The sequence below is a fragment of the Hemicordylus capensis genome, chromosome 9 (genome assembly GCF_027244095.1).
Source record: "Hemicordylus capensis ecotype Gifberg chromosome 9, rHemCap1.1.pri, whole genome shotgun sequence".
NCBI lineage: Eukaryota > Metazoa > Chordata > Lepidosauria > Squamata > Cordylidae > Hemicordylus > Hemicordylus capensis.
The window spans coordinates 4186055-4209758 of record NC_069665.1 but is presented as its reverse complement, the minus strand read 5'-3'; the positions used below and the strand labels follow the sequence as shown (position 1 = coordinate 4209758).

Here is a 23704-nt window from a genome sequence, read left to right as displayed (position 1 = left end):
GTTGCATTAAGCACTACACCAACACACAGTTACACAAAGCACAACATACAGCCCAAACACAACAATAAAGAAATAAAAATACAGCAACGGCCACCGAGTGTTCCCACATTTCCTCCCCCCCCTTGGAAAACCATCTCACAGCAACTCCCCCCCCAGCAAAAAGGCGGGGGGGGGGAAGCCGTTGTTTGCGCACACACAACCACAGTCTGACAGACTAACGGTCGTCAGCACAGGGCTCCTTCAGAGCACTTAGCACAAAGTAGACGAGCAACATACCTGAGAAACCAAAACATACTACGAACTCCAAAAAAGATCCCTACTCCTCAAAATACCAAAAAACAGACAAGACAGAGGATAAGGCTATCTTGACACACACAGGTGAGGCGAAAGATACCATAGACATACCACCCCCAACATCCCAACTGACTCTGCCTACCAACCCAAAAAAACAGAACCACAAAAAACAAAACAAAAATCAAACTATCACAATATCCAATTATAAATTAAACCACAAAGAAGCACCCCATCACCATACAGAAATAAATTGACACTACTGTGCTGAATACACCAAGCCAATTAAAAAAAAGACAATTCTGAAGGAAAAATCATCCTGAAGTCAATTACAGCAGAAATCAGCAGCCAAGGAAATAACTTATTACACACACACACACACACACACACACACACACACACACCAACTGCCAAACCATTAAAAAAAAAAAAAACAAGCTTACAAGTAAGCCACATATAAGACACACAAAATCCAGAAATAACGAGCAGATATGGCCAACAAAGACCACAAACAGGACATACATGTCAAACCACAAAAACCAAAACAACAACATAAAAATAAACAAACAGAGGAAGAAATGATAGCACAGCAGATACAGCATACAAATAAAAAGGCCGCAAGAGAGAAACACAGACGAGCATCCAGAACAACTGAACAAAAAAAAACCCAGAAGGACAGAGCAAAGGAAAGACGCAATGCAATAAAAGAAAAGCAGAGTCTACAGGAACAAGAACTAAAGAAAAAGATACATGCAGAAGCAGAAAGAGCGAGAAGAAGACTTAGACGACAAATGTGAATTCTGCAATGCTAAGCATTTCATAGGAGAGAGACCCACAGACCGCAAATTCACACAATGCTGCTCAAAGGGAAAAGTGATCCTGCCCCCTATTAGAACCCATCCACTCATCCAGCACCTAATGACGGGACAACATGAACACAGCAAGAACTTCATGGAGAATGTCCGATCTATCAACAGCGCACTAGCATTCGCCTCCATGGGAGCAAACATAGTGCCACCACCAGGCCATGGGCCGTACTGCTTTCGAATACACGGCACAATTTGCCAACGAGCAGGCACGCTGCACCCACAGCAGGGCCAAGACAGACAATATGCGCAACTATACATCTTAGACCCCACAGAAGCCGCAGAAAGAAGATTACATAATAAATCCAACACAAAAATCAATCCACAACTTACGCAAGCTCTAAGTACACATTTTGCAAAAACCAATCCCTTTGCTGAGGCTTGCAAGATGCTACACCACGTAGAAACAGAATGTCAAGAGGACGCAGAACAGACAGGCCATGCACTTAGGGAAGTAACCATGACCATAGTCCAAGACCGAGAAAATGACCAAAGACGATATAATGCACCACAGCATAATGAGGTCGCATTTATATTCAAAAATAATGACGGAGAGACCAGGAACGCTATTGCCTGCGCCTCCTACTGCTGCATGTATCAGGAGCAACATCCTATGGAGACCTCAGAAGTGTGGATGGAATTGAATACCCAACTTTCCAAGAAGCAGCAAAAGCAAGAGGACTCATAAATGATGAAACAGTGTGGGAGAGCACACTTGAAGATGCAGCACAGTACAACATGCCCACGCAACTCAGGGAACTCTTCGCCTACATCTGTGTCTTTGCATCCCTCCAGAACATGCAGGAACTATTTACCAAATATGAAGACCACCTCATCGAAGATTATGCCCATAAACACCTACACCACAATAAAGAATGCACAGTCTGCCGTGACCTCGCCCTGCAGGAAATTGAAAAAATTTTAACACTCCATGGAAAGAGATGCACAGACTATGGCCTGACATACAACAAGCATAATACCGAACACCTTACAGAAACATACAACCAAGCATATGAAAACCAAACAGCAGAACATATGTGAAAAACCTTCAATGCTGAACAAAGAGCAGCCATGAAAGAAATTATCACAGCCAGCCAAAACAATAAGCTTGAACACCGCTGCTTTTTTTTGGATGGACCAGGAGGCAGTGGAAAGACATACTTATACAAAGCCATACTCAACACAATACGTGGCCAGAACGAACTCGCACTCCCTGTAGCCTCCACAGGGATAGCAGCAAACCTCCTACAAGGAGGCAGAACGTATCACTCACAATTCAAACTGCCAGTACCAATACTGGAAAACTCCGTGTCTAACATGCGCCTCAATTCCCAAGAAGCAAACAACATCAAAAAAGCCAAAATAATCATTTGGGATGAATCAACAATGGCACCCACTCAAGCAATAACAACAGTAGACAAACTGATGAAGGAAATCATGGAAAACAACAAACCCATGGGTGGTAAGCTATTTTTACTTGGAGGAGATTTCCGACAGACACTTCCCGTAGTACCACACGGGACCCAAACCCATATTGTAGAGGCCTGCATAAAAAAACAATACACTGTGGCACACATTCAAGATCCTGAGATTGCACAACAATATAAGATCAAAAGACCCAGAATTCAGCAAATGGCTAATCAAAGTAGGCAATGGAGACACACCACAGATTGAGGGATTACAAGAAAACATCATTGAGATCCCATCAAGCATCATATGCAGAACAGATATCGTGAGAGAAATTTTTGGAGAAAAAATACAAGTACAGAATATCCCAAACCTAGCAAAAAGATCCATCCTTTGCCCAAAAAACAGTGATGTGGACAGCCTCAATGACCAAGTGCTCCACATATTAGAGGGTGAACCAATAACTTACCTCAGTTCAGACTCCATAGATGACACCACTGAAGAAGACACCAAAAACTACCCAGGAGAATTCCTACATGACCAAACACCCGCAGGCATGCCAAAACATACACTCATCCTGAAAGAAGGTGCAATCATAATGCTGCTAAGAAACCTAAACACAAAAAAAGGCTTATGCAATGGAACCCGCCTAATTGTCACACACCTGGAAAAAAATATCATACTAGCAGAAGTTATTACAGGATCAGCACAGGGAGACATGGTCTTCATCCCAAGAATTGATTTGGCACCAACATGCACTGACCTGCCATTCACCTTGAGAAGACGACAATACCCTGTCAAATTAGCATTCGCAATGACAATCAACAAGTCACAAGGACAAACCCTAGAAAAGGTCGGAATCTATTTGCCTGAACCCGTGTTCAGCCACGGACAATTATATGTCGCGCTATCAAGAGTACAAAGTTTTAAAGACGTCGTGGTCAGGGTGCTGGAAGGGCCAGAACAAGGAAGACTAATACCAGACTCAGAACAAATATTCACCAAGAATGTGGTATATAAAGAAATACTATAAGGGCGGAAGGAGTAACAAAAAAAAGAATACTAATTACACAAAAACATAGCCTCATAGCCTCATCACTATGTAACAACAAAATGAGAGAGAAGGAAGAACAAAACAACATAAAAAGGGGGGGGGGAAGGGGGAAAGGAGAGGATAGTAAACAGGGACAAAAGGGAAAATAAACAGCAACAAACAGAAGAGTAAACAAGGACAATGGAGAAAAAGGGAGGGAAAGGTACAGGAAAACAAGAATCAAAAGACAGTAAACAAAAAACCAGAGAGAAAAAGAGAGAAAGAGAAAAGGAAAAAAAAACAAAAACAAAAAAAACAGAAACACACACACACACACACACACATACACAAAGTCAAGGGAAAGCTAGCGCCCGTTATTATAACGGGCTTAAAAATACTAGTTATATTAATAAAACAGTCACTGCATAGTCACAAAGCTGTTAGGCTGGTGGAGCACATGTCTTTCATGAGGCTGAATATTACATGGTCACTAAATATTGATCTGTATCCCAAAGAAAGACTTGTGTTCTCTTCACTCTGGTGGGAAATAAGGTGGTGAAGAGCTCTTCATTCTTGTCCTCTACAATTACAATCCATTTAGCCACATGGTTTCCCCTGCCTCATTGGGGGGAGCCCCCGGATTCCACCCGGATTGACGTGGATTTCAAATGTGCTTTTTACTCTAGATTTTACTCCGGATTTTACTCTGGATCCAATCACATGGGAGGGTAGAGAAGGAGGGTATACAAATCTGTCCAATCAATCAATCAATAATGCAAATTAGTTGTCTGTAATCTGCAAAATCTGCAAATCAGGCCACCTGGATTTGGGAAGCTTGAATATGGTAACCCTAAGTGGTACAGTCCTTCAGTTCCACACTGCCAAGATCAGAAGGGAATCAACAAAGGAAGCAGCGCAGACAAAAGTGAGGTATTTTCTGGCTAAAGTGACTACAGCAGTCAACGACTTCTGTTTGAGAGAGTTAGCTAGGTCACATGATCCCCACCTGTGTAGGTGGAGCACCCAGCCAAGGTAAGAGAGCCAGGTGCACTCCTGAACCAGGGTTGTGTGAATTCCAAAAGCTAGGTAGGAGAAGAGGGGAGTGGTCAGATGGGAAGTGAGAAATGGGTCAGATGGATGCACCTATCCAGATTCTCTCACCAGCATTTGGAACCTTGGAAAGATGCTGCCAGTCAGCTTAGATGATACTCAATGAGATGGATCAGTGGTCTGACTCAGTACAAGACAGCTTCCGATGTCCCTATCAGATTGGGGTCATTTGGGGTGGATGACAACATCATTAGACAGATAGATCTACCTGTAGAATCTCTTGGGCGCAAGTGGCTTCATGAATGTTTGACCCACCTAACAGCAATCCAGTTGGTGGGGACTAGAGACGGGGTCTTCTCGGTCTTCTCAGTGGTCTTCTCGGTTGTGGCCCCTCGGTTTGGAATGCCCTCCTGGAAGAGCTTTGCCATGCTCACTCCCTCAGTGTTTTAAAAACAACAACCACGATAACATATCTTTTAAAAGATGCTTTTTAATGTCTTATCTGCTGCTTATAGCTTGGTAGGTCCTTTAATTTTTTAGTTCTTAGTTTTAAGCGCTTTATTAATAACTTTTAACGTGAAACTTTAAAAATTTGTCATTTAAAATATGGTTTTAGCTTGATCTTTTCACTTCTTCAGTTTTATTAATCTTTTACTTTAGATTATATCTATTTTACTAACTGAGCCACCGCAAGCAGAAGTGTACTGGAGGGGTAGGGCACAAATATAATTGATTGATTGATTGATTGATGCCAAAGAGGAAAGCTGAGAGGATGGCTGGACTTCCATTCAAGCCCCAAAGAGACTTCCAGTGGCCAAACAGACTTGAAATGGACTCTGCGGAACTTGGGTCTGGTCTCCCCTTCTGAACGTCTAAGTGAAGAAGATGGATGGTTTGATGGATGGTTTAATATCGGTAGAGAGCCTGTGTGAAGATGGCCATGACATCATCTTGCATCATCACGACCCGCTTCCGACATTCTTCTGCCCCCCCCCACCAGCTGCAGGTCGCCATAGGGACCGCGATAAACAATGACGCATCATCGGGCTTCAGTTGCCCACTCCCTAACCGACTTTCCAGTGGTTTAGGAGTACGGACAGCAGGCTCCTCTGACTGGAGAGATTGCCTGGTCTGCTCTCGCCAGAGAGAACATCTTCTTGTCCTTCTTGTTGTTGTTTTAGTTGTCCAGTGGACTTCTTTAGACGTTGACAGTCATCATGGCAGGTAGGAAATGGTGCCATCCAGGAGGAAAAAGAAAGGGAAGGTTGTTAGTTGGTGTCGATTCCTGGAGACCACAAAGCCATGTGGTTTTCTTGGTAGATTAAAGGAGGGACTCGGTGGCAATTCATTTGGATGGATTGTGCCCCGTGTCTGCTCTTGGGTCACATTTCCCTTGCTTTCCTTTATCTGACTTTATACCACACCTTCCCTTTCCAGTTTGTTCTACCTTCTGTCCAAAGAGGTTATCCCCTTTCCCCAGCCTTCTTATATAGTTCATTCTTATCTGGAATCATCGATGGCCCCTTCCAAAGTCTTACAGGCACGAGGCAAGGAAGTCAACAATCTAGATTTTGCCAGTAGGGGTGACCATGCATAACAGAGGAGGTAGGGGGCAGTCTTTCCTCAAACAGGGATGCCCAGATGTTGTTCACTGCAACTCCCAGCATCCCCAGCTGCAATGGCTTTCGGCTAGGGATTCTGGGCATTGTAGTCAACAACATCTGGGAATCCCTGTTTGAGGGAGGCAATGGTCATTGAAAGGGAGGCTACAGCAAGGCCTGTTTGAAGTACTCCATTTCCATTCAGAAAGAGGAGCGGAGTGCCCTCTAACTCTAACAGGGAGGGGGCTCTTTCTGCTGAAAAGACCCACAAAATCAGTCCCTGCTTGAGTGACTGCAGGCTTTTCAAAGAGCTTCTTGCAATGGCCCCACAGGAAAACATCTGCCATGGTGCTTATGTGACATATGAAGGGCACAGAAGGGGTGAATCTCCAAGGCTTAATGGAGAAAGTGGACCTAGAACTAGAATCAGAAAGGTGGGGTGGGGGAGAAACTGGGGTAAGGGTTAATTCATGATGCAATAATTCATGCAGAACAGAAAGGACATCAGGGTTGAAAAAGGAAGATGAAAATTATTCAGAGTCATTAGTGAATGAATTACGTTTCTTGTCAGTCCTAATCAGAATCCTAATGAAGGGGAATGTAATAGGGGTGTGTTTGAACTAGTGTCCAGGACGGTGCTGAGTATCCAAAAGAATCGACTCCTGCTTGGGAGAGGCTTTCCATAGGCAGAATGGGTGCAAAGGGGTTCTTTCACTGGTTCTGCTTAATTTCCTCCCCGGTTCGCCTGGGGGGGCCTCTTTCCTCCCAGGGCTGCCCCTTCAGCTCAGGCTAACTGCCTCTCACTCTGGAATCCGATTCGAACCACAACATTCTCTGGCCTCCTGGAACCAAGAGTGCTCAGAGGGGAGCAGATTTCTCTGTGCTCTGCATCCCCCAGGTCCCAGGCAAAGTTCTTAGCATCTTCGCTTAAAGCAGGCCTGCTCAGCTTTGGCTCCCCAGCTCTTTTTGGACTACAACCCCCATAATCCCCAGCCAGCCACAGCGGCCAACAGCCAGGGATGATGGGAGCTGTAGGCCTACATCGACAGGAGGGCCAGTGTTGAGCAGTTGGGGGAACCCCAGACCTTGGAGAGCGACTCTTTGCTGTTGCAGACCATAGCAGGGGAGAGACAAGTGCCCTGACTGTGGCAGCTGCATGCACATCATCCACCTCATCTGGCCTGCTCAAACTCAATGAGATGCAGGAGCCCCTCTGGAAGTCCTCCAGGACTAAGAGGCGGAGCGGGGCATGAGTGCCGCTAGTTCTCCACATCAGGGTTGTTGGGCTTCCTCACCTGAAGAGTGGGACAATACTCCGAGCGTCCCAGCAGGGAGGTGGGTGCCTCCTTCCAAGTGACTGAAGCCATGGGTTCAGAGGGAGGCCTCGGGGCAACTGGGTAGTTGCCTCTTCCCTTCCCATCAGCAAGGCATCAGTTGGGCCTCCTTTGCAGGGCTGTTGTAGGAATGACAGAAATCAAGGTGCCCCCTTCCTTTTTCTTACAGATGAGTCGACTGAAAAGAGGCCGTCTGCTGGCTCTGCCTGTACGAGCGCGAGCTCGGCCGGGGAAGGAGGCGGTTCGCCCAGCAGCTTCCTCGAGACACCGACGGCGACCATTGGTTCCACCTCCATGTGGTCCTCGGTCTCTGACCTCTCCCTTCAATCCATCGAAGGGAGGGACAGCAGGGACCACAGCCACCCAGCAGAGGGAGATCTGCGGAAGCCGCAACGGGAGCACCAGCGGCCTGGCTCACCGGCGGCATCCCCCTACCATCTCCCCGGACCCTTCTTTGGGCCGCTGGCCCCCAGCCGTCCCACTGCGGGCCCCATGGCCCAATTCTTTGGCCATCCATCCTTTGGCCAGCTGCGACCTCCAGAGCCGGAAGAGTTCCCACCATTCTTGCATAGGGTGAGGGAGGCTCCTGGCTACAGACATGCCACGCTTGCCCCCATCCCTCCTGCGGAGACAACATCTCTGGCCCAGCTTGCCCCCATCCCTCCTGCTGCAAGAACATCTCTGGCCCAGCCGGCCAGGGCGGACCCGGCGCGCAAGAGGAATCTGGTCCTGCTGGCCCACCGGCTGCAATCAGAAGGCAGCAGCACCACCGCTGCCGCTGGGGGGTTCCGCCCAGCCCCACCGGATCAGCCCAGGAGCGGCAAGCCGACGGACATTCGCCGTGCGTCCAGAGGTGAGTGCTGATGCTGGGAAAGGGGCGTCCTGCCGCCTAGGGCTCCCTGTGTCCTTCCCACGTGTCAGGCGCAATCCTTCTCCTGAGGCCATGGTCTTCGCAATATATTCTTCGGAGCCCTGATCTTCTCCAGGGAGGAAGAAGATCAAGAAGCATTCCCCGGCTCTTTGCCAAGAGGGCCAACAATTCTCCCCATAGACAGCTCTCTCACCACTGCCCCTCATCCCTGTAGCCATGGGGCTGCATTTCTAGAGTACGCCATCTGCTCCCACTCCACACAGGGGGGCACCTTTCCAGGCCTGGCCATAGGAACAGAGCATGCATTCTGAAACACAGCCCAGAGTTTTGGGAAATGTGCAAGAGCTGATCACTGGATGACTCAATGTCTGCCCTGATGTGCAATGTTTGAAAGCTGTCTTCGGATGAGAATTCCTGCTGCCCTCACCCCTTAGCCCACCCATCCGTGACTGCTCGAGCCCCCTAAGGAGTCAGCCCTGCCACCTTCCCTCGCCCTCCCTCAGGACTGACATCCACCACCTCCCCTTACCACACGGCAGGGCTGGCTCTGGATCAGATCCTGACCTATCCCCTGGTCATCCTCCGTCCTTCTCTTTCAGTCTTGATTCCTGCCACTGAGCAGACACTGGCCATCCAAATCAAGGAGCCTGCAACTCAGAAGGCAGAAGGCTTCAGCACCGGTGCTGCACGAAGAATGAAGATCCCAGAGTTGGGACCACACAGAGGTGGGTGTGCACCATTGTGGGGGAAGGACAGTCCCGTGACTGGCCCCACCAGCCCTTCGAGAACCTTGTGCTTGAACAAGAGTTGAAGAGTGGAGGTCTGATGTGGGTTGGGGGGGAATGCCACTCCCTCAGCATCTGTGCCTTGGGATGGGGGAAAGCTGCCCACAAAGAATGAGCCAGATGAAGTTACAGACTTGCTCTGTCTTTTCCCAAAAAACTGACTTCTCTTCTTCCTTTCTAGCAGGGACCCAGGAGCGCCACCCACCATCTCCTCCGCAGCTGCAGGGTCGAGGCCTGGCCAAGGGAGGAACAGCCCCGCCCACTGGGGAGATCCAGCTTCCAAATCGGAAGAAGCTCCTTGTTCCCAAGCAGGAGTTGCTTCCGGAATTCCTCTTCCCGCCTCCTCCACCAGAGCCCACCAAAGTGCTCGCAAAGGGAACGGCTTCCCACCTGGTAGCCCCAGGAAACAAGGGCACCCAATGTACCAAGCCAAGGGTGCAGCTCTTTGACTTTTTGCCGCCCATCTCCTTGGCGCCCAAAAAGACCAAGGACCGTACATATGGGGAGTTGGTGGGCAGGAAACTCCCAGCAGAGAACAACGGAAAGAGGGCAAGAGCAGCAGGGGCAGAGAACGTGACAGCACCCAAGGTGCCACGGGGAAGCCCAAAGGCTGAGGGGGAGGCGAGATCGGGAGAGACGGCCAAAGCACCCCTGGAGCAGAAGGAAGGGAGAACCGCACAGAAGATCCCCACTTGCCATCTGGAGCTGGCCGTCCAACCCCATCAGCCCACCAAACCAGCAGGTAGCATGCCAGGCCAGAAGCTGCTGAGAATGCCTCAGGTCCTGCCAGGAAGGGGGAAAGCACGGCTGCTACCACCTGAAGCCGAAGCTGGGGACACCAAGAGGCAGAAAGTGGGGGCAGAGTCCAGTGGATCCGCCCAGGCTGTGCCCCCGACTCCGAGGAGCAGCCTGGCCAGAATGATGCGGGACTCCGTGCAGGTATTCCATGCCCTGGGCCCCCCGGCAAAATGCAAGAGTGCAGAGGGACATCCCGGGCAGAGCGTGCCCCAAAAGACACCAGCGATGTCCATGGGAAGGCCACCATCGGGAAGCACAGCCGAGCCACCACCAAGGCCTTTGGCAGCCCTGCCAAGCAGACCAGCGGGGAAGGCACCGCCCAGCTCCATGGCCAGGCCAGCAGCCATGCCGATGGCCAACCTCCCCCCTAGCTCCCTGGCCCACCCACAATCAACGCCAGTGTGGAGGCCGCCGGGATCCCGTCCCTTCATGCTCCGGCCCTCCTCCCTGGCGCAGGCAAATAGCTTGCGGATGCACGGTCTTGCTGGGAGGACCTTGGGCCAGCCCCCGCCGGCCCCTCAACCACAGCCACAGCCTTGGGGTCCCACACCAACCCACCGACCCGTCCTCCCTGCCCACCAAGCCTCCACGGAGCATCCGGTCCTTCCACCTGGTCCCCAGCGCACGACAGCAGAGCAGGAGTTTAAGGGGGACACGTTCATCCCTTGGAGGACGCCCCCGGCCCACCTGGAAGTCTCCCGGCCCATGACGGAGGAGCAACGGCCCGTCCGGGAGCTGATGCGGCGGCGGGCTCAAAGAGCGAGGGAAGAGGCGGCTCAGTGGACATCAGCCGGCCGGAGGCAGTATTTCGTGGAGCGGGAGGAGGAAATGAACATCTCCCTTCAGTATGGCTACCCCTGGCGCCACTGAGAGGCAAGTCTCGTCTCTCGCTGGGTGTCCTCCTAAGCAGCAGGACTGGAGACAGCCTGCTGGGGAGAACTCTGACGGGCCCGTCTTCACCCTGTATATTACAGCTTCCCCCCTCCCATATGATCGCAAGTTATATCACTTCATTTTTAAAATTGGTAAATCTTAACATTTTACGTGTTGTCTTCTGGTGTTGATAATTTTAAAATGATGTTGTTTTAACATTAGTACAGATTGGGTTGAGGTATAGAGGTTAAGGCTAGAGTTCTGCATCTTCATTGATCAGAATATTTCTTTCTTTTGTATTTTGCTTAGGTCCTTTTGCGAAGAGCCAGACAAGCTGCCCCCAAGAAAGAGAAGCAAGCCACACGGGATGCCCCTCCCCTTGGCCTCCTGCGGAGGGGAGGGAGTTTGTCCCAGCCAGGCTCCGCTGGAGGCCCCAAAGGCACCTGATTGGCCCGTTCAGTTTGGGGGCCGGGGCTTGGGCCCTTGCTGGGTTCCCCCCCCCCCCAGCTCTTCAGTTTGGGCTGAGCATCCGTGGAGGAAGGAGCTCTTCCATAGACCTTTTTCTTGGCCTGAACCGGAGCGGGCGGGGGGCGGGGTGTGCCCGAGGATCGGAAGAGTGGTGTATTTGGGTGGGTAGCATCGACCTGCCGAGCGGCGGCTTCCCCGGACATCGGCGGTCATTTTAGCGGCCTGAGGGGGCATCGGCCTGCGGCTGGAGTGCGGCGGCATCGGCCCCGGGGCGGCATCTTCGGGGCTTGGGGCCTTTGGTTTGTCCGGGTTGGGCCTTCCTGGCCTGGGGCGTATTGGGCAGCCTAACTGGGCGGGACTGGTGGTTGCTCTGATTGGTGGCACCTATTTGGGGCCCTGCCGCTCCCTGCGTTTGGGTGGGGGTGTTGGTTGGCCTTGGGGTTACTGGCATTTTTCGTGACCTTCTTCTCTTCCGTTGGCTTCTTTGGGGGGTCGGAGTGGGGGTCTCTCAGGAGGGCAGCGAGTGGCTCTCTGGGCGCTCTTCTCTCCACGCCCGTCTTGTTCTTTTGCCCGTGGGGTTTTCGGGGTTGTTTTTGGTGGCATTGGGGGTTGGTTATTCCGGTGGTCAGCCTATCAGGGGGCCAAGCGGCCTGCACCTCCAGCTTCTTCCTCTGATGAGGATGATGAGGAGATGGTTCTAATTAGGGGCCTGATCAACAGAATGGAAGCTCTGGAGAAGGCCAAGGCTTCCATTCTGTTGGAAGCAAGGGGGCTGGCCCGTCTGGAGCGCCGAAGGAAGTTCCTCGACGCACGCGTGGTGCTGCTGGAACACAGTTACGAAAATCTCTCTCTGACAGGTTAGGAGCTCTTGAAAAGGGCGAGGGCCCGCCCGGCCCAGTGCTGCCTGCAGAGCCGGCTGATCCTGTGTTGCCAGTGCCTGGCGTTCCTGTTCCTGCGATGCCTTCTCCTGCGGTTCCGGAATCCCAGCTGCCATTGGATCAACCCCCTGTGGATCCATCTTTGCCTCCGTCCCCGGGTGAGCCTATTGCACCGACGCCACCCGGCGGCACCGGCCAGTGGCCCTCTGGACCCTGGCCGATGCCTGCCATGGGTGGATGGGGACCTGCCCCATTTGGGGCACCTTACACACAGCCTTGGGGCATGGGTCCTCCGTTGGGTTTTCCGGTGATCACTGCAGGGCTCCAAGGGGCGGCAGAGCAGGTGTGGCTGGGTAACAGGCCGGCTTTGGCCCCTGGAGGGGGCGGCTCTGCAACTCCGCCGACAGCAATCTCAGGTGCAGGGGGGACCTCTGTGTTTTATCCCATGGGAATTTTGCCTTCCCCCCATGGTGCTATGGGTCTGCCCTTGGGTGACCATCTGCTCCCGGCTACCCGGGAGAAGATCCTCAAGGGCGAATATGTGGCTATATTTAGCCTTTTCTTTCGGGAACCGGCAGTCAAGCATAAGGAGGGAGAGTCGTGTAAGGAGCATGAAGCCGCGAAACGCAAGCCTTGCGGCGTTACCTGGATCTTGGGCCCTTTCCGGAGGGCTGCCTTTTTGTGCACGAGGACAAGGCAAACCCCTCACCCAGTATCAGTTCCTGGCAGTTACACAAAGGGCCTTGACTTTGGCCGGGGTTCCCTTGGAGGGACTTACACTGCACTCCTTACGGATTGGGGCTGCCACCACGGCTGCTCGCATGGGGCTGAGAGTGGACGTCGTTCAAAGGAGAGGGCGATGGAAGTCCTCGGTGGTGTGGCGCTACGTGTGCTGAATGGAAGGTGGCAGTGCCCACTCTGACCTTTTGTTTTCTTGGCAGGTGCTGGCGGATCGGCGGCTCCTGTTCGGGTCCTGGTTTGCGGCCATTCGTCGGTCTTTGGGGCCTTCAAGAGGGCCAGCTCCTCCCATTGGGGCGCCCAGTTGGGTTTTGGGAAGCGTGCTTCTGTTTCTTGGTTGGGTAGGAGGGGCATGTTATGGAGCCAGTTGCTCCCTGCCATTTGGGATGATTGAGCTAGGTTCCCTGGGCCTGATGTCATTGTGGTTCGCTTGGGGGGAAATGATTTGGGCGGGCGGGCTGGTCTCTCTCTTATTATTATTACTATTTCCCTGCCCCAGCTCTTCCGTTTGGGCCGAGCATCCCCCTCCCTCCCTTCCCTGGAGCAGAGCGGGTCTAGTGACTGGTCGCCCTTCTGGGGCCGAGTAGGAATTTTTGGCTCTCAACGCATTGGCCACTGTTGGGAGTTTTTTCGCCTACTCCGTTCTGCGTTGGGGGTTTGAGTTAGAATTAGGCTGGTCACATTGGTATTATGGGTTATTAAGGGTTATTATCGGTTATTATTGTTATTGGTGAATAAAGTTGTGGCCCTTTTCACCCAAACTATGTCTCTGTGTCTTTGGGGGGCTGGGGACAAGCCACGTTGCTCTGCAGCTGCCAGGGTCCTGGCGTCTGGATGGAGCTCTCCTTTTCAGTTCATTGGATAGCACCAGTTAGCACTCATCCCTATGGATGAGGCCATCAGTGATTAACTAGCCAACTAATTGGATTGGCTTCTAAACAAAGCTCTTGTACATTTGTGGTAGTCTTTTTTTAATTCTTAAATTCAATTGACCAGAGAAAAACTGCATTTAATTTCAGATTACTTTACTCCACTGCTTCCCTTTATCTACTCCCCCCACCCCCCGCCCTCAGTTTGCCTTGAAGCAATCATTCAAAACTTTTTGGTAGAAAATATGCTGGACACCCACACGATATAGAAGCCAGAGAGATTCAGGTTAAATTTGATGCTCAGAATTGACAGGGTTGCCACTTTTCCGTTATCATACGTTTTCTTTGGACTTTACTTAGAAAGGACATATGGTCAGATCAGATAACTATGATGATAAGATGGTATTTTATTCGTGGATAATAAGTATATAGTAAGTTTGGAGATGCAGACTATTCTTTTGATTTTATACTATTCTTATTTTCTTTTTCCTTACTTTTTACTCTTTGCATTCTGAAAACCAATCCAATCTATTTTACAAAAAAGAGAGAGAAAGAAACTGTCATGACCTAGATGGGGTTTTTTCCCCCATTGGGGGGAGAGGTGGAGAGTTCAGGGGATGATGAGCCAGGGTGGGAGGTCCCTACAACCCAGACCTCCGGTGACCAGGCTCTGCCAGGACTCCCACAGCAGGACAACCAGAGCCAGAAGCCCCCACCAAGACCCAAGGATACAGCCCTTCCTTCACTCTCGGACTCGGGCGATTCCCCAGAGGATTGGTCAGCCCCATTCGAGGTCCCCAGCCCCACAAGAACTAGCACTGGGGAAACTGGGCAAGGTCCATTCAAGCAACGGAGCTATCCCCAGGGGAGAGGAGGGGCCAATCCACTCTATCTGGGCAGCATTCAGAAGCGCTCCCCTTATGTTGCTTTAATAACCAGCTCTTCTAGGACCATGTTTGGGGCTAGCCAAGGTCCTGAAGCGTTTGCCCTCGGAGCTGTCCAATGGATAGCACTATAGCAATAGCACTTACATTTATATACCGCTCTATAGCTGGAAGCTCTCTAAGCGATTTACAGTGATTTAGCATATTGCCCCCCAACATTCTGGGTACTCATTTTACCGACCTCGGAAGGATGGAAGGCTGAGTCAACCTTGAGCCCCTGGTCAGGATCGAACTTGTAACCTTCTGGTTACAGGGCAGCAGTTTTACCACTGCGCCACCAGGGGCTGTTGAGGGGCTACCAGATGCACATTGTCTGTATCTGCTCATGCAACCATCAATAGCAAATTAAATACATCTAAGGAATCCCTGCCATGCCGGAGACCCCGCCTCAGGAGAGAAATTCCCTCCAGAGATGCCAATGGATTGGGGCCTGAGGGGACATTTATACCAATAAGCCAGGAGAGGGTCTGGGCCAGTGGGGTAAAAAGGGGGGCCAGGGAGATCGTGGAGGTTGCTGCGGTGGGTGAGAGCGCAGAAGGAAGAAGATCAAACCCACCCAGTGGAGAAGCCAGGAGAGCTTGAGCAGAGGCAGAGAAGAGGCTGATATCACTCGAAGAGGGTCAAGCAGCCAAGAGAGGAGCTGGGGAAGTGATTCTCCTGGGCTGGGTCCCAGGAGGGGCTACCAGATGCACATTGTCTGTATCTGCTCATGCAACCATCAATAGCAAATGAAATACATCTACATCACCCATTTATTCTACTTACTGGATGTCAATCAGGTGCTTTCTTTTTGGTCCCACTCATTTTTGTCTCTGTCTGCTTGTTCCATCCTCACACTGACTTCACCCAGCTACTGGGTTTTCTCAAATGATTTTGAGCTTCTGTCCCTGAGTGGATAGATGGTGGCCGTAGCAGATGACGTTGAGAAAGATTGGTGCGGAGGTGGGGTGTGTGGAGAGGAAGATGGGGAGAGGGAGAGGTTTGGAGCCTGGTGGAAGGAGCCCACACTTCTCATTACCCCCAGCAAGAGCTGTGGAAACAGACACCATTTCCCAAACCGAATGCTCAGAGTGAACTAAGCTTGCATCCTGTGGCAGGGAGTTCCATACGGTGGGTGCAGTCGCAGAAAAAGTGGTGCTGTCTCACGTGGCCCTCTCAAGCGAATCTCAGAAAGCAAAGGAGCATGTCAAAGGGTCAAAGGAGCATGTCAAAGGAGCATGTCAAAGGGGCATGTCAAAGGAGCATGTCAAAGGGTCTCCTCTGAGGAGCGTCATGGGCAAGGAGCCTCATATGGGGGGAGGGGGCAGCATTCCTTAAAGTGCCTTGTCACCAAACTGGTTTTATTTTATTTCATTCTATTTTATTTTATGTTTTTGCATTTATTCACTGCTTCCAGGTGAACCTCCCAAAGCGGTTTACAAAAATCTTAGCTATAGAACAATATATCAAGCCACAGGTTGACATCTTCAAGGTTGGTATTCCCTGCCCCACTGCCTCCTTAGGGAACACTGAAAACCCTGATATCCGGAGCTAATTGGCACCTTGCACGGTCAGCAGTTCATCCTTCCTTGTTCTCCACAGTGCTGAAGGGAGAATGAGGCTGTGAGACTTCCCTGGGGGGAAAGGATGGGTTAGACAGGGATCAGGGAACCGGGGTCCCCAGATGTTACACAGGAACATAGGAAGCTGCCATAGATTGAGTCCGACTCTTGGTCCATCTGGTTCAGTGTGGGCTACCCAGATTGGCAAGGGCTTCTCTAAGCTTGCAGGCAGGAATCTCTCTCAGCCCTGTCTTGGAGATGCTGCCAGGGAGAGAACCTTTTTTGGGACTACAACTCCCATCACCCCTAGCCACAATGGCCAAAGTTCCCAAGTTTAGGACGCCCTGAGTTAAAGCATGAAGAGCTGGCCCGCTTTGAAAGAATCATTGTTCAAAGGCACTTCCAGGACTACGAAACACACAACCAACATTCAACATGCAAGCATTTAAAACGGAGCCTAACTGACAAACCTCTCCTTGCAGCTCTCACATGTCCTAACCGGTGGATTTGCTAAGAGATCCGTGAAATTCTCTCCTGGTTTCAAGGTCCCAAGGAAGGAGACAATGGGGAGGATTCCTTAGCATTTCTCGGCAGAGTGGTTGGTCTGCATCTCTCCCCGGAGCGTGCATCCCCTCTGAAGGTGTTGCAGTGCTGAATCCATGCACACTCCACCCCTTGGGACGCCTAGAAGAGAAGGAGCCCAGCAACGAGGGGCTGCTCTTTATTTATTATTTTCATTTTTATTCCACTTGTTTGCATTGCTAGCCCGCCCTATACCCAAAGGTCTCAGAGTGGGTTACAATAAAACCAATATAAAACATCATTACAATTCACATCATGAATTTTAAAAAACAGTTTAAAAAAAATACAGTGCCTGGGAGGGGAAGAACCACCACATCTCTAGTCAAGGTAAAGGCCAGGCTAATGACAATTCAAAACAGCAGCCATCACATGATAGACAATTACAGAACTTTAAAAGCCGCTGTGAACAAGTCGATTAAAAAAGCTCGCCTTCTTCTAAGAAAGATGGAGGACGCCCTCGCTTATTGGGGAACCATATTTCCGACAACATTGAGAAGACTTCTCCCCGCTCACCACCCTCCTGATTTCACCTGGGGAGGCACCTGGAGACTTAAACTTGGTTCATACAGGAGCCATTTAATCAGAGGCGTAACTAGGGAAAACGGCGCCCGGGGCAAGCACTGAAATGGTGCCCCCCCGCTGCCCCCCCCCACACACATCTGATGATACATCCCACATTACACTTAGGTTTTTCCTCACAACAACCCTGTGAAGTTGGCTTGTATCTCAAACACCAGAATTATGATGCAATGAATAATGATACATCCTACATTGCACTTAGGTTTTTCCTCACAACAACCCTGTGAAGTTGGCTTGTATCTCAAACACCAGAATTATGATGCAATGAATGATGATACATCCCACATTACACTTAGGTTTTTCCTCACAACAACCCTGTGAAGTTGGCTTGTATCTCAAACACCAGAATTATGATGCAATGAATAATGATACATCCTACATTGCACTTAGGTTTTTCCTCACAACAACCCTGTGAAGTTGGCTTGTATCTCAAACACCAGAATTATGATGCAATGAATGATGATACATCCCACATTACACTTAGGTTTTTCCTCACAACAACCCTGTGAAGTTGGCTTGTATCTCAAACACCAGAATTATGATGCAATGAATGATGATACATCCCACATTACACTTAGGTTTTTCCTCACAACAACCCTGTGAAGTTGGCTTGTATCTCAAACACCAGAATTATGATGCAATGAATAATGATACATCCTACATTGCACTTAGGTTTTTCCTCACAACAACCCTGTGAAGTTGGCTTGTATCTCAAACACCAGAATTATGATGCAATGAATGATGATACATCCCACATTACACTTAGGTTTTTCCTCACAACAACCCTGTGAGTGACTGTATCGTATAAACAAAAATCAATTAAACTATTACTATAGCTTTCTCATGTAATATCCTGCACCAAGAGGCTCAGGTCAGTTCTAAAATGCTTCAAATGTTCCCTCAGAACATTTCAATAAATTGATCTTATGTTGTGTACATTGAAACCTTACTAATATGAGTTCACATTCCAAAATAGCAGAAATCACTTGTTTCGATCTCTGCGTTGTTTTGATGAGCAAAGTATTATGCCAAGACCTAGAAGTGAGAGAGAAAGCCTCTGAACAATTAGGGGCTCTTCTTTCCCTACTTCTGCTATGCAATGAGAATAGCTATAAACCAAATGCGGAAAAAGATGCAAAGTAGAAGTATCTTAAACTGTCATTAATAATTGATTAGAGCACTGCTAATGAGAAAAGCACATTACATTACTGTATTTTTCCCCACAGCACCCCTGTAAGGTAGGCTACTATTTATAGGTGGGGATCTAAGGCAAAGAGATACTTGTCTAAGGCTCATGAATGAGGATGTGCCATCTGGATTAGACCATGTTTCTCAAACTCACAGGGCTTTCTTTACCTCAGTGGCACTTACATTTATTTAGGAACCAGTAAAAAAAACTTTTATGATGATATGCTACATCTGCCTCAGTGCAGTTAATCCTTCTTTTAGTACCTAATCTGGAATTCAATGTGTTTATGGGTTTTAAATATATATATTATTCAATTGCACCAATCCTGTACAATTTCATATTTTATTGTAACTGTAAATCATTGGATTATCTTTATAGGTTCATTTTTATATTTCTTATATAATGAATTGTGTCTTGCTTGATCCACCACCTAGCACTAAGCTGAAATACTTGGATCTAAATTTATTTAGTCCAGTTGGCATAACAGGAATATTCCAGATTAAAACCAGGCACTATACCTTAACTACAGAGTGAGCCAGGCTTCTTGTCTCATTTTAGTTAATACTCTTACTTAAAAAACACTGACTGACTGACTGACTGACTTAAAAAAATAATAATTCTATCTCTGACTTAAGACCTTGTCTTATCTAAATGAAAGGGTAACAGGAAAAATATTGAAACAGAAATAGTTAATCTCCCTCATCTATACATGTCATGTTCAATAAGGAATCTATGAGTCCTCTTAAAGCTCTCCTACCTATCTTGTCATATCTGAAAATATAACTGTACATCCTCTTTTTTTTTTAAAGAATCCAGCACTGCATATTTGTACCCATCATTTCCCCTCCTTTCTATTACCAGAATATGGTATTTTGATTCACAGGGGAAGTTGTCAGAGCAAAACACAAGACATGAACTCTAGCACTTTTTAATTTTATTTTAATTTTTGGTCTGTTGTTTTAATCACACTGGTTTTTTTCTTCAGGGTTAAAAAAAAAGTTAGAAGTCTATTATTTACAATTTATAAAACAACCCTCTGTTTGGTCCCATTTCCACCCATTTCATGCAGCCCCTTGATTTCACTGAACACAAACAACAGCCCCTGGAAAAGTTTCTAGATGCATATCTCTAGGGAAATCAGGAGAGCTCCTTCTAAAGAACAAACATTATAATCAGGAAAATCCAAAACTTACCTTTCCAAAAGGACAGGAACAAGGATGCCCAAGAAATAGCATCATCAAACTTCTTTCAGCTGCCTGCATACAAGGCTGAGAGGCAGGCAGGCAGGCAGGCAGGAAGGAAGTGGCTGGGCGTGGCAGAACGGGAATCGGGGGTTTTCTTATGGGAGGGTACTTTTACAATCAGTTGGAGGGTTTCTAGATTGTTTTGCCAATATGCTGTATTTAAATATAATGTATACTATGGTAAAAGAACCCATCCCTTACACGAATGTCACAAAATCAGTGTGTTTTTCTACTGCACTCGGACCATTCCAACATATACGCTTGGTGCAGTCGATAATGGGAAGACGTCCTGCAATTTTGAGTAGGGGTATGCACCTGTAGTTTCATTATGACAGAAGTCGTGCTGGGTTATATCTTCAGCAAGGAGGGACAGGGACGGGAGGCCGAGACTGCCTGGAAACCCTCCTGTAGCGCTGTGTGGATGGAAGCACATTGCTCTGCCTTTCACTCTACCACCACAGCACGTGCTCCGGCATAAAAGGCGCTGAAAGGCGACTCCGGCTCCTCCTCCCCTGCCTCGGCTGCTCCATGGGTTACGCTCCGGCTTTCTGCTTCAGCTCACACCCATCCGGCTGGCTGGGCCTGGTGGTCGTGACTCTGCTCCATACCTTCCATGCTGACGAGGGAGGGAGGGAGGGAGAAGGAGCCCCAGGAGGAGCAGCAGGCGCGCTGCGCCCCTGAGTCCCGCAGACTGAGCCATCAGTCACTTGCAGCAGAATCACTTGGGGGAGGCGGGGGAGCAAGCATGCCGATGATGGGCTCCGTTCTGGCAGAGGCGTAACTAGGGAAAACGGCGCCCGGGGCAAGCACTGAAATGGCGCCCCCCCGCGCCCCCCACCCCCCCCAACATACTACATTAGGTTTTTCCTCACAAGCGCCCGCCGTCACCAAGCCAGGCCACTGACTGGCCGCCAGGCGCCAGCAAAGCAATGGCGGGGGGCACGGGCGGCGCGGAAGGGACCGCTCGTGAGGGAGGGGGCGCCGATGCGCTCCCTTGACTGCTGCAGCGCTGCTGCACTGAGCAGGAAACATTTGTATTAACCAAAAAATTTTAAAAAATTTAAAAAAAAATTTTTTTTGTCATGGTGGCGCCCCCCACGTGACCAGAAAAGATGGTGCCCGGGGCACGTGCCCCCCTGCCCCTCCTATAGTTACGCCTCTGCGTTCTGGCCATTTGAATGTCTACTGCAGACAGTGCAAACCTATTTGGGACTTGGAAGCCGCTTGTATTGTGCACACGCCACACAATCTTTCCCCCTCGAGATTGCCTTAAGCTTTACTCGCGCGACGGGCTTAGCAACTCCCAAGACCCGCATTCCTTTTTGTCTGCTGATGTCATTGGCGTTTCCCGGGTAATGAGCCGTGATGTCATAGGAGGGGGGGAGCGCGAGCACGCGCATGGAGGCGTTGAGACTTTTGCAAGCGCCTGGGCGCAGTTGCTCTGGGAACCTAAGCTTGTGCTAAAAGCAGGTTGGCTGGAAGCCCCCGCTCCCACCGGTCTCAAATCCAAACAGGGAGGGAACCCTGGGGCTACGGGGTCCTGCTGGTCGCCATTTTCTCTCCTGCCCAATGCTGGCCCACAGAGCCCAATAACGCCGTGGCTTGAAAACCTCTCACTCCCCGTTTGCTTTCTTCTCGTCCCTCTCCCCGTCTTGTGTGTCTACCGCACCCCAAAGCTTCTCGGACTGAATAAAGGTTGACTCGCTCCCCGCTCCCCCCACACCTTTGTCCCGATTCTATGCCCCGAAGAGCAAGGGGCGCTGGCTGCCCCATGGCCCGTTCCCGACGCCAAAGGCGAGCTCCAAGTAACTTCAATATTTTGCACACCGGAAAGATCCGCTGCCGCCACCCTGTCTCTCTCCCCACTTCACCTAGCGCCTCGCGTCCCTCCTTGCCCCCACCCTCCCGTGTTCCCACCTCTCGACTCCTTCACACAAGCCGCGTTTCCCTTCCTTGCCCGATCCCCTCCCAGTCACGCTCTCTCCTCCCGCTCGCCCCCCGCCCGCCCCCCGCGCTCGATGCGAGGACAGCGAGAGTGCTGCAGCCTGCGGGCGCGGAAGGGACAGCTCGTGGGAGGGGGCGCCGACGCGCTCCCTTGCCCGAGAAATTTGTATTAAAAAAAAATTTTTTTTTAATCTTTTGGGGATCGGCAGGGGTCATGGCGGCGCCCCCCCACGTGACCCACAAAGATGGCGCCTGGGGCACGTGCCCCCCCTGCCCCCCCTATCGTTACGCCTCTGCATTTAATGGAGGGCTTCAAAGGCGGAAACAATCAGCAGCTGGAAGTGAGCCTGGAAAGGCCGTGACAGCCAGCTCTGACCTTTGACGATCAGAGTTATGGGATCCCCCTTCGGGGAGCGTTAAGATGGGCAGTTTGGCTCTCCGTCGCCCCACTCCCTCCTCCACCCCCCGAGCTCTGGTAGTTGAAAGCCAAGTCTTTTCTCTCCTTGAAGCCTTAACTTCAAATCTCCAAGGGCAGAGACAGGACTCAAGGTCCGGCAGTCTGCTCAGCCTCAGAGGCACTGCTGCTTTCCCTGTTTCATCTGTTCCCTCTAAAGAGAGAGAGGGTTGGACTTGGACCTGGGAGAGCCGAGTTCGAATCCTGCTTCAGCCATGGAATTCACCAGGAGACTCTGGACAGGTCACCTATCTCTCAGCGGATTCTACCTCACTCACGGACTTGTTGTGGGGAGGAACAGAACCATGGACACTGCTCTGGACTCCTGGGAAGGACGAGCAGGATATCAATGTCAATCAACAAATGAAGGCAATGGGCAAGGTCCAACGAGAAGGCCAGATCAAGCCCAGCTTACACTCTCTCTGCACAATTCCTGTTCGGAAGTGACAAGCTGACCAGGTATCAGAGCAAAGGAGAAAGGAAGAGGTGCGTCCATGCAGACTGCCCATTCTGAAGCGATTCCTGGAGATTCCCCACCATGGGACATTCTTGTCCAATATTTTTCACCACATCAAGCCATTAAAACCTCCAAGGTTGCGTTCCACAGTCACCGAATCATTGATGCTGATTCCGGCTCCATCCTGGAGCGTTGGCAACCCCAGCACCCAGCAAGGAGCATAAGATTTAGCTGGGGGAGAGTAACTGGCCCTATCCACCCCCAGCACAGCACCTCCAGTGACTCTTGCTGGTGTCTATCTTGTGTGTGTGTGTGTGTGTGTTTTATTATTGTGATCCATTTGGGGACAGGGATCCATCCTGTTGATTTATTATTTCTCTGTGTAAAGTGCTCTGAGCCATTTTTGGAAGGGCGGTGTAGAAATCGAACGAATGAATGAATAAGAGAGGGATGGAAGAAAGGATTCCCAAGCATAAAACTAAGCACCTTTTTAAACACTGCGTTCAAATCCACTGCCTAATGCAGGAGCTCTCAACAAGGCATCCCCAGATTTTGTGACGCTACAACTCCCTAGCTGCACTGGTTGGCCACAGCACCTGGGGGTGATGGGTGTTGTAGTCCAACAACATCTGGGGCACCAGGTTGGAAACCCCTGCACAAGTGTCTTTCAGATTGAACAAAACAGACAGGAATGACTGGATGAATTAGTAAAGGAGGATTGTGGGGTAATGGAGAATAGTAATGGAGGGGTGGAATTGGGAAGAGCAGAGGATTAGTTTCTAATTTGCAGGATGGGGCCATCACTCAGCTTCCTAGGTTCCTATTTCTGGAGAAAGGCCCCAGGTTTCATTCCTGGAAGCATCTCCAGGTAGGACAGGGAAGGTTTCCCGCCTTGAAACCTTGGAAAG

General features: G+C 50.0%; 1 protein-coding gene and 1 long non-coding RNA gene across 3 annotated transcripts; one reads left to right on the top strand and one right to left on the bottom strand.

The window, feature by feature from the left end:
* The first annotated feature begins 5689 nt into the window (after positions 1–5689).
* Positions 5690–13754, top strand: LOC128334609 (nascent polypeptide-associated complex subunit alpha, muscle-specific form-like). Of its 2 annotated transcripts, none has more exons than XM_053271578.1 (6): positions 5690–5871; positions 7752–8435; positions 9053–9178; positions 9423–10909; positions 11219–12413; positions 13197–13754. In XM_053271578.1, the coding sequence occupies exons 1-4, from the start codon at positions 5865–5867 to the stop codon at positions 10904–10906; spliced, it is 2301 nt and encodes a 766-aa protein (XP_053127553.1). In that variant the 5' UTR covers positions 5690–5864; the 3' UTR covers positions 10907–10909; positions 11219–12413; positions 13197–13754. The 2 variants fall into 2 exon arrangements, with proteins under 2 accessions (XP_053127553.1, XP_053127552.1); XM_053271577.1 differs by having other exon boundaries at positions 9420–10909.
* Positions 13755–16076: 2322 nt separating this feature from the next.
* LOC128334314 (uncharacterized) lies at positions 16077–21837 on the bottom strand. Its single transcript, XR_008311252.1, has 3 exons — positions 20257–21837; positions 16818–17031; positions 16077–16419 (listed from the first exon to the last, which is right to left on the bottom strand). It is a non-coding gene; the product is annotated as an uncharacterized LOC128334314 (long non-coding RNA).
* Between the last annotated feature and the right edge of the window lie 1867 nt (positions 21838–23704).

What these genes read in the sequence shown, in the direction of transcription:
- LOC128334609 (XM_053271577.1), top strand. An exon ending in CATTCGCCGTGCGTCCAGAG is followed by an intron (nt 8,436 to 9,052) that starts GTGAGTGCTGAT and finishes CTTCTCTTTCAG; the next exon opens with TCTTGATTCCTGCCACTGAG. An exon ending in AGAGTTGGGACCACACAGAG is followed by an intron (nt 9,179 to 9,419) that starts GTGGGTGTGCAC and finishes CTTCCTTTCTAG; the next exon opens with CAGGGACCCAGGAGCGCCAC.